General features: G+C 28.7%; 1 protein-coding gene across 3 annotated transcripts in view; it reads right to left on the bottom strand.

Moving 5' to 3' along the window:
- Positions 1–8,030: 8,030 nt before the first annotated feature.
- LOC132923745 (scavenger receptor class B member 1) overlaps positions 8,031–11,133 on the bottom strand; it is a 29,431-nt gene continuing 26,328 nt past the window's right edge. For all 3 annotated transcript variants that reach the window (XM_060987703.1, XM_060987700.1, XM_060987702.1), the window contains exon 10: positions 8,031–9,764. In XM_060987703.1, the coding sequence (XP_060843686.1) occupies positions 9,447–9,764 (318 nt within the window). In that variant the 3' untranslated portion in view covers positions 8,031–9,446. The remainder of the gene's footprint in view (positions 9,765–11,133) is intronic.

Here is an 11,133-nt window from a genome sequence, read left to right as displayed (position 1 = left end):
ATTGTATGAAAATTAGTATTTTTAAAATGTTGTTGGAGAATTGAATTTAAAAATTTTTTAATAAAGGACACTTTTTTTGTAATTTTTGAAAGATATTGGTTTTATTAATGACTGGTTCATATTTAGCAGAGGTTACGGAGTGTATTGTTGTTGGAAGCTGAAACAAACACACAATTATATTCCTCTTCAAACCGAAGGGAATATTTAAAAATCATGGCAGATAACTAATGTGTACAAAATAGGACATGCAATAAAATCGACGAACCACCTGAAAATTTTTCAACAATTCAGTGTGACCAATCTTATTACATTTTATTGTACACATATATTGGATAAGAAAAATACTATTTGTATACGATTTGATTACAATTATCAATGGTTTTCTGAACTTAAAACATTGTCCTCAAAAAAGGACATTAGGTTTACATACGGTGAAATAATAATTCAAAATAAATTATTATATTTTTTAATTAAGTTAATTAAAATACATTTTAACTTTAAAATAATAAGCAATAAATACTAATTGACAAGTAACAGTTTGACTCTAAAGATACAATGATAAATGGATTGGCTTATTATCAAACCATTTTACCAATACCATTTTTTTATCTTCTCTCTCATATTGTTTTGAAGTACCTCTATTTGATTTCATCATTGCTTTATCTGACATTAATGTTATATTTTTTGGCAAATGATTTTTCATTACTGTACCCGTAGAAAAATTTTTTTTTTTAGTAGTATCTGTACTAATTTTTCAGTGATGAAATATCGATCAAAATATAAACACGTTTTGGGTGGGACTGTTTCGCTTAAATGCCACACAACTGATTCAGCCAAAGTTAATGAAAATTCACAATCGTCATGATCAATTGTAGTTTTTTTACCTTGATAAATAAAAAAATCTAAAACTAAGCCATTTTTATCAGCTAATATGAAATTTTTAAGTCCTTCGGGGTTAGGTTTACCTTTGACGTATTGTTTTAATCGAGTGCTGCCAGTAAACGGAATAATTTGTTCGTCAATACTGAGATGTGTATACCTTATTAATTGAAGACAACCATTTCTTACACTATCTAAAATTGGTCGTATTTTCCAAAGAAAATCTTTTTTTTTTATTTCATCCGAGATGGAAAAATCATTGACAATTTTCAAATTAGAGCGGATTAAAAAATTTCGATCTCGTGCCATATTATTTGAAACTAAAGGAACTCTAGTTCCTTTTGTCCAATACATTCGATATATTTAATAAATAATCCACGTATCTAAATGTATGAAATTATGAAAATGTACTCACTTTTTATACTACCTACACACAATTTTAGGAGCTGCTAATACACAAAAGTCGATGAAAAATGCATAAGATTTGTACCTACATTAATTGGAAAAAAACTACCAAAAAAAAACTAGCAATTTTTATTTTAACAACTTTTCTTTAATTATATACGCAACAAAATATACACAATCTCTTTGATGTCCCGCTTTTTGCCCATTATTTTCACTTTGGTGGAGGTGCTGCATTCGTCTAAAATTCAAATAAATAAAATAAAATTAATATTCAACTCTTAAGAGGACGCTATCCATGCATTTGTTGTCTCCGTCTTACACACTTATGACATACCAATACACACCAATACACTAATTCTTAAATTAATTCAATTATATGCTGTTTGCACTATGGAAGAGCCAACTTATATTATTACTTAATTTATGAAAAATGGAAGTTTATTTTTCTTTTTACAAGGTATCATTCAATATATATTTTTGATTTTTGTTTGTTGTATATTTGATGTACAGTCCACATCCTACCCAATGGCCTAAGTTGCCGCTGAATAAAAAAAAAATATTAAATAATATTTCAAAACATTTCCTACATAAATTTATTGAATTATAAAAAGTCAAATTATTTTAAAAATTGTATGGTGTATAGAAAATGCTAATGAAATTTATTACAAGAATGAAGATTCCGCAAAAGGTATTGTCTACCTACATGTCTAACATGAAGATGGTTACATACAACAACGACATACCTAAAATATTGATCATCACACGGTAATGCATTTCAATCCAGTGTTTGGTTATGCCCAATAGTTTTTCGGGCATAACGATTATGTACTCCGCTTTTTCACCCTCTTCTATGGGACTCATCCTTTCAAGAATTTCTAATACTTTTGCATTTGTGTCCATGGTTGAATTATGAATGAAAATAATATTATCCAGTTCACCTCCAAATCCACCCAAAAATTGTATTAACGAGCCTAATATATTATTATAAATTAATAAATATAAGTAGGAAATGTATTGAAATATTTGTATATATTTGTAATAGTAAATACCAAGAATATAAATTATTAAATTGAAATTCTTAGTAGTTTATTAATAAATATGTTGGTTCCGCAGAAATTAATCGCATTATTCTACACATGATTGCGTTATTTGTTTTAATATGTAGCTAATATAAATAAAACGGATGTTATAACAACAGTATATACTTTAACAATTAACACTCATAAGGGGATCGCAGTAGTACAGAACTACAGATTACAGACAAAGTACAGAGTGCAGGGCCGGATTAAGCACGGAGCCTAGGAACCAAGTTAAAAATATTTTAAATATTTTAAATTCTATTTTGGTTACACATTTTTTTCATTTTCATAGTTTTATTGTATTATTTGTATTACGCCATGTACCTACTTTGCCGTTATATGCAATTTTTTCTATAAATAAAAAACATGTTCACAATAAATTAATATAAATAACTAATTATCCAGTAAAAATATGAAATTAATATGTGATGCTCTAATCAAGAAGTTTAAAGATGAAATAAAAGTAAGTAATAATTATTTATAATCTATATTATATTATAAAATAACCTGTAGCTTTCAGGTACAGAAGGGCATTTACATTTATACTGCAAAACATATAACTGTTTAACTGTTTATATTTGATGGTGTTCTAAATATTATTTAGTAGGGGTAATATTTATTTCCGGTTTGTAAAAACGATTAAATTTTATTGAAAATTCTTTCAACCCATTTTTGAAATAAAGTTCCCCAAAGCTTCATTCAAACTTTCCCGGGACTTTGCTAAAAGAATTTCTTCATCTATTTCGGAACTCAATATATTTTCCAATATTGTTTCGTTGTCTATTGAACCAGTTGAACTTATATGGATAATTCTTTGTTTGTGTATTTCAAACGGGGTTTGTCCTCCACTCAACACTTTAGTTCTATCTGTTTCATTTGTTAGTACAATAAATAAGAATACATATCTTCTAATGATTGAAATTTTATGAGCATACATAATGACCGTAGTATTACTTAGCGTACTCTTCTTGATAAAGTTCTAAGTGATGGCTATTTAGTTATCAATTTTAAAAAGTGAGCTATATCTGTTCTAATAAAAAATCCTATGTTTATTAGTTGGTATATTATTAACAATTAAATCAGCACAAACGTTTATATAATATTGCAGTGAAGAGTACTGAGTAAAGCACCACTGTTGAAAGTATTGCTAATGATTGATCGCATACTGTTTGTACGGGCCGGGAGCATAAGATAATAATACGCGCGCCCGGTTACCTAATTACTTCGTGCGCTGCACTAACACACCGACCGACCTGTGTAAATGTGTGTATGTGTGTATACTGTATAGCGACTCAAAGGAAGTGGACGGGGTCGCCGAGCAAGACCAAAGAGTGCTAGTGTGCGGTGATGTGTGTAGATGTGTATTATTGTGTGTGTGTACTTAAATGCTAAACGGATATAGGTAACTCTAGTAAAAATGGTAACGCAAATTGTAGGTATGGTAAAAATATATGATATAATAAAAATTACGGCCCTTTTGGCCCAACAATTAAAAAATGTATAAAAATATGATATGAAGTTGCCGGTTCGGCTTAACCAATAACAACTAATAATATTATACAGCTAATAGTAAATATATTGTATAATAATATTTAACGGTAAATAATAATTCAAAGGTACGTAATAATTTAAATAATAACAAAAACTCACAACTTGTGGAGCACTGCTGGCCAGCCGCTACCTATAAATAATATTGCACACACACACACAAAACACTAAAATAATAATATAATAAATCTAATAAATAATAAGGACGATTAGCGTCTTAACAAGCACAATTAGTGCGCTAAAAAATAATAATATATACTTGTAAATAAAATAATAGTGACAATTAGTGTCTTGACCAAAGGTATAAAATAAATACGGCGATTCGCGCGCGTACACGATATAATAATTAATAATAAATGCAGCAAAAGGCGATTCGCGCCCGGCACAATCAAAATATATAAGTTAGGTGGCGATTTGCGCCCACGCAGTAAAATATATACAGTAAGTGGCGATTCGCGCCACGTACAAAATATACAAAAAAGGATGGCGATTCGCGCCCACGACAAATTATTTGGTCCTCGTTAACAATGCGTAATAATTACGAAGGTACGATTGAGACTGAGCGAAATTACGGCGGCCGTGTTACACTGCGAGCAGATAACACGCCGCCCTCATTTAAATAATTTAATGTTATATAACTCACGGGACAAATAATAATTATAATTAACAAAACAAACAATATAAAAATAGTGGATGGTTGCGCGTGAGTGTGTGTGTGTGTGTGAGTGTCGGCCGGCGGTGGCTATTGCAACCGGAACGCGCATGTATAATATTACGTAAAATCTAAATAAAATATCTATTAGGCGTGAACACTATTATTTTTGGTAATAGTACATCGCACTTTTTCCAATTTGCAAGCCAATTGAAAATTGCCACATTAGTATGTCTTTCACTCAGCATATTACTAATTTAATTTGTGGACACTTAGATTCACGTGCATAATTTCTTTATAATTGAATTTTTTCTCCAGTATGATAGTGGAGAAAAAATGAATCAAGACCTATGTCACGAATAATAGTTTTAAATGCAATTTCAGATTTCATTATATACATAACTCGATTAATTTACCTGAATGCCTTTGATTATTAAAGCGTTGGTGTCTTTTTAAATTTCTCAAAGCATGTCCAGATGGAATAATAGTTGATTCATGATCTCCTAAAATAAATATATACTTTAAAAAAAATAATGTTTGGTTTATGTAAAAAATGTTTATTAAATTACTGATTTAAAAAGTTTCATATAGTATCTCAATAGACTCCAAACTTTATGCTTATTTAATTTTGAAAAGTCGTTTTTATATTTTTAACCCGCTCCCCCAAAAAAAATAATAAAATCATAAGCCATTTAATCAAATATTTTTAATTTTCAGTCTATAGAATCTAGCTAATGTTGAATGCATTACTTATTTCAAAGCCAATGGATAGCGGTATGCCGGTATGCAGGGTTCGCCTGGCCAGGGCCGGAGGGCCGGGATTCCTGCCTGGGCCCCTGTACTGGCTGTACTGTGTTACCCCAAAATACAGTATGAAATTATTATTGGGCTCCAGAAAATAATTCCTGCCTGTGCCCTCAGGTACCCAGGCCGACCCTGCTGGTATGGCGATCGCCCATATAGATTTGATTTTATACGTCATACAGTAACAAAAACTAATTTACTCACCTACGTGCTACGACCTACGTTTTATACTTAAAACAATATCCTAATGTACATTTATAAATGATAGATTTTTTTTGGTTCACTATTTTTCCATAAAAAAAATCTCAACACAAAATACTTTAAACAACTTGTATGCTATATGACATTTTAATATATTATTATATTGATATTAAGATTCAAAGTATATTATGTTGATTTTTTTTTTGTTATTCAACTTAACTTGCCAATACAAATTAAATTATACAATTTTTAGGAAATTAAATCTAGAATTTAAAATATTTCCAATTTTCTGTTTTAAGTCACTACAATGTAATGCAAGTTTTGCTGTACATTAGGTTTTGAGTGGGCCACTACCATAGACGTGTTAAATTTGAAATAAATTATGTACCTATCATTGTGCATGAAACATAATTTTAAATTAAAGTCTGTTAGTTTATATATCATATGAACATTTCATGATATTATATTTTTTTAATATTTTTATTTAAGTAATTCATTTTCCTTTTAGTGTTACGGACTTACGGTAGATTGATTTAATTTTTTCCGAAATCATTGCATTGATTATATTATTAGTAGAGCGTGGATTTTTATGCACTAAAAAGTATCAATATATGCCATATATTATGCAGTCAAAATCATAAAAATATGCAACAAATATGTAAATACGCGAAAAATATGCAATAAATATGCAAAACAATTTTAATCATTTGTATTACAATTTTTACAATATTAATATTGGTACTTATAGTTAAATAATGTAAAAAAGATATTATAAATTAAAAATAAATATATATTTGCTTATATATTATAGTATATAAATATATTTATTATTAAAATGAATAAACATATTATGCGTTTCTAATTTTTCTTCAATAAAGCTACGACGTTTTTTGTTAATATATTTTTGAATATAGATGAGAACAATCGTTAGATGTCAAACCCAAGTGGTTAGGGCATATTTGAAGCAACTTATGTAGTTAAATAGTAATAAACAATAATATTAGCTTACATTTTTTCTTTTATTTCATCAATTATTTAAATATTATTATTATTTAATATTCATGTAATGTCATATTTTGAGTTTCTCTATAGGTAATTACTTTATTGCTATCGCTAAAAATTAATTACTATAATTACTTCTAAGACTAAATACAAGAATACATTTACTTTAGTTAAAAAAATATTATTATGAGCATTATATTATTAGGTCCCAGAAAAAAAAATCATTTTCCTTCCTATTTTTACAAACTTAGAACTGTCTATATGTATAACTGGACATTTATTTAAATCGTTCTTCGTCTAGTTATTTATATAGATAATAAGTTAATAATTGGATTGAAACTTATAAAATACAGATTTAAAAAATTGTTAGCAATTAATTTTTCCTAATATATTTCCTATCATTTTTTCCTTTATGAAATTTTTCCTTAGATATTATACAGTTTCTTCTTCTTTCCTATGGATTTCTCATTTTAATATTAATATTAATTTGAATATTTTTAAAACGTGTATAAATTGAAATATATTTAGATGAGCACAGTAAAACATGGATAATTGAAGTGTGAATTAAAGGACTCGCATGCATTTGTAATTCTTATTGTACTAGACTTAAATTTAGACCATAATATTGGAGGGTACTTTATGTCAGGATTAATATATTTCTTAATAAATCGTTCCATGCATATATAGTTTGTCATTATTGCTAAAATGGTAGCGCCGAAAAGTCCCAATAATTTAAATCAATTTTTTGGAAGATTCAAATTTTTAGATCTCAAAATTGTTAAAAAAGAATTTAAACAGATTATTTAAATTCAACACATATTGAAGGTAAAATAAATAATGGTGAAAATACTAAATTGAATGTAAAAAGTATCTCTAAATGTATTAAAACATTCTCAGTCTAAAATGTCCATGATGTAATGCTCAATTATAAAGACTACTATAATAATCAAACTAAAATTTAAAATCGCACATCTATTTGATCGTTAGTAGAAAATATGAGGTTAAATTTAGAAACTATGAGTTGAAAGAATTATAAAGAAAAATTGGTCAGTCACTTAAAAAACCAAAAATGATTTAAAATAATCATGTCTTTACTATAATGAGGGAAAAAGAATTAAGTATTGAAAACGTTTTAAAAGCGATAGGGATAATATTATGAGATGTTTAAAATATTAAATTAATAAATTGTTTCATTTAAAAACGAGATGAGGTAAAAAGCTTTTGGATAACATGTATGATTTTTTTTAATATTGATTTTGAGTTAAAACATTTTAATATTAGGTATTATATATTTATATATCATAATAATACGTAGCCCGACGTAGGCCCATTATTACATAATGTAAGTACATGTACATTTTTCGTTTTAGATAATATTTAATATTCCTTTTTTTATTTTTGGTTAATATTTTCTTGTATATTACAGATATATATATTTGTGTTATAGATACTCAAAAATCTCATGTTTGATAAAATATTCACCATATATATTTTTTATAATAAAAAATAAATAAACACAATACGTTTTAATAGTTTTATGTTTATAGGTATATATAATATTTTTAATTTGCAATAATTTTATATCTCCCCGTGAAAATGTACACAAAACACAAAGTTATTAAATAATCTTACAATAATAAAACAAAAACTTATTTTATAAACACAAGGTACGAATAATAATAATAATAATAAATTGTTATTGTACAAGATAATTTTGTATGTACGTAATTGAGCGATATATGACATACTCGGGAAAACGAGCGTTGAATAATATATAGGTACACAAATCTTTTTTAAATTGTAATCATATTGTACTTCAAACGACGAGAAACGAAACCCGAAAACCTCGACCGCATGAGCGGTTAATCAATAAAATTATTTATATATTATATTTTTTAACAATAATAAAATCATTATATCATAATGTTTACGTTTAGAGCGCATGTTTGTTGTCCCCCGGCTCATCAAATATATATATATATATATATAGGGTAACCTACTAATTTTTCTTTATGAAAGTGTAAATATCACGTTTGCACCTCTTAAGTTGATCATGGTGAAAACAAACTGCACAACGTTTACGATAATAAATTATAGAATATTTTAAAACCTAATAAAAGTATAAGTTCCTCCGAATAATTACTATAATAATATTAACTATATACACGAGTCAACGAACGAAAAAAAAAACACATAAAATAATAATAACCAATGACAAAAAAATAAAAATAATAATAATAATATGAGCATTTTTCCACAAAAACAAAAATATTAATCATAATATTATATTATATTAATAATAAAAACGTTAATTTTTTGACAACAAAATTTCGTTCTATGTACAAGAAGACAGTATTACACGTCACATATTTCTCGTATAGATACGTCCGGATAATTACATAATAATAATAATAAAGATAATTATTATCATTGTCGAAGTCGAAATATGTCGACGCGGAGAAGAAATGACCCGTTGGCACAAACAACCATCATCGCATTTTTATACAATATTTAATATACGCGATTATGATCGTTTTCGTCACTCAACTTGTCGACCACGTGCACTCGCGTATTATACAGTTGTAGTAGTCGGTTGATAGAGAGAGAGAGAGTTCAGTATTTATATAATATATAATAATAATAATAATAATAATATAAAATTAATAATAATAACGACAGACTGGTCGAGTCATCGCCAGTCATATCCATTATATATCATCATTAATGTATGTACATCGCGATAGATCTCATATTATCTAGAGCGGCATCGGTAGCAGAATGACTACATGGGCGTCACCCAAGCGATGGGTTTTCGGTTTTCTCGTCCGGTGGTCGTCCGTGCAGCGCCGTCCCCGTTGTCTCCCGAACTACTGGAGCTATTCGTCGTCGGCAACGTAACCGGCGTTGGCCTTGGCGGCAGTCCCGTTACCGTTGGACAACACTGTGGTGCTCATGGGCGCGGGCGGGATCGTCTTCTTGGGTTTCTTCTTTTCGTCCTGGCTGTAGTGCGCTGTCCCTTCGAGGGACATGGTCTCTTGACGGTGCGAGTTGCGCACCAGACACCCGAGAGCCAACAGCAGCAGCACGGCTCCCGAGGCGAACAACGCGTACTGCAGTGCAGCCTTAGCCACTGGCGGCGTTTGCGTGGCCAGCTTGAGCAGTTGGATCACGTTGTCGGGCAGTTCATCGATACCCTGAATTGGAAATAGACAAACACATATTATTATATTTGACGGGTACGGAACAAAATAAACAGTTAATATTAACTTAATATAGGTAGTATCTCGTCGATATTATTATTATTATTAACTATAAACAAAAAATCACACACAAATACGAGTGTTTTTGATTGACCTATTTGGTACTCATAATAATTAATCAAGTTCAGTGGCGATTTTAAAGGAGATCAAAGAGACTCTTTCCAATATGTTAGCGCTTGTATGAGGGTTTAGGGTGAATGTAAGTTCTCTCACGAAGCATACTAGGTAAAAATTACTGATACGTGTGTCAAGTTTCTTCGCAAAAAAAATACACTGAAAATATCTATACAACAAAAAATACTACAATATGTGAGTTTCTACACAAGTAACTAATACAATTAAAGATAAAAACTTAAGATATGTTTCAAAAATATTTAGCATATTACAGCCGCGAGATCATTATAATTTTAATATTATAATATCGAACAGGGTCGAACTAGCTCAAAGAGGCCTACCATGCAGTTTAATAAAAAAGGCTCACAAAAAAGAAGCTTACAATTCAAATACAAAAAACAAATCCATCTTAGTTATTACATATTTTACATATCATTAAAAATGAAATCATAAATATAATTACATAAAATGTATACTTTTATTGTTCAAATAAAATTTATAATAGATTTATAATTTATAAACTAGGTATTTAAAATAAAATTTTTAGAATTTGCAAACACACGGTAACACTTCTTACAATAATTTTCAGAAGCACACGGTTTTATGTAATTTTCTTCTTCGTTATCTGATATTTCTTCAGAATCAGAATTTGATTCATTCGGAGTTGATTTATTAAGTTTATTTAAGTTTTATGATGGAGGCTGCTATTTAGTTAACTAAAATATGTAGTTACAAAAGACTTCAATTGATCAACTAAACAATCGTTTTTAATTCTTTTTTATTCCACTTATTTTTGATAGCGATTTTAAAGCATTTTCTGGTAAATTATTTTAACAGTTATCACTTATCACGATATAATATTTACAATACTACCGTGTAAAATTATGTTATTGACTGATGACTGAATAATAATATAATTATTGTGATTTATCATTTATTTTAATGTAAAGTGTGCACTGCACGCATATATGGAAAAGCTGTGAGGGCCCACACGTTTGGGGGCCTGCCGTGCAATTGCACGTTTATACCATAGGCCAGTCCGACCCTGATATCGAAAATACATACGTTTGCTGGATTTAATATTTGTTTTGAGTAAAATAACGTATGTCTTCTTAATTATTTATTCCCAATTATAAATTTTATACTTGATTGATAGCAACAATATAGAATACAAAATATATATATTTTT

Source organism: Rhopalosiphum padi, chromosome 3 (assembly GCF_020882245.1).
Source record: "Rhopalosiphum padi isolate XX-2018 chromosome 3, ASM2088224v1, whole genome shotgun sequence".
In the NCBI taxonomy this organism is placed as follows: Eukaryota; Metazoa; Arthropoda; class Insecta; order Hemiptera; family Aphididae; genus Rhopalosiphum; species Rhopalosiphum padi.
This window is presented reverse-complemented; position numbering and strand designations above follow the sequence as displayed.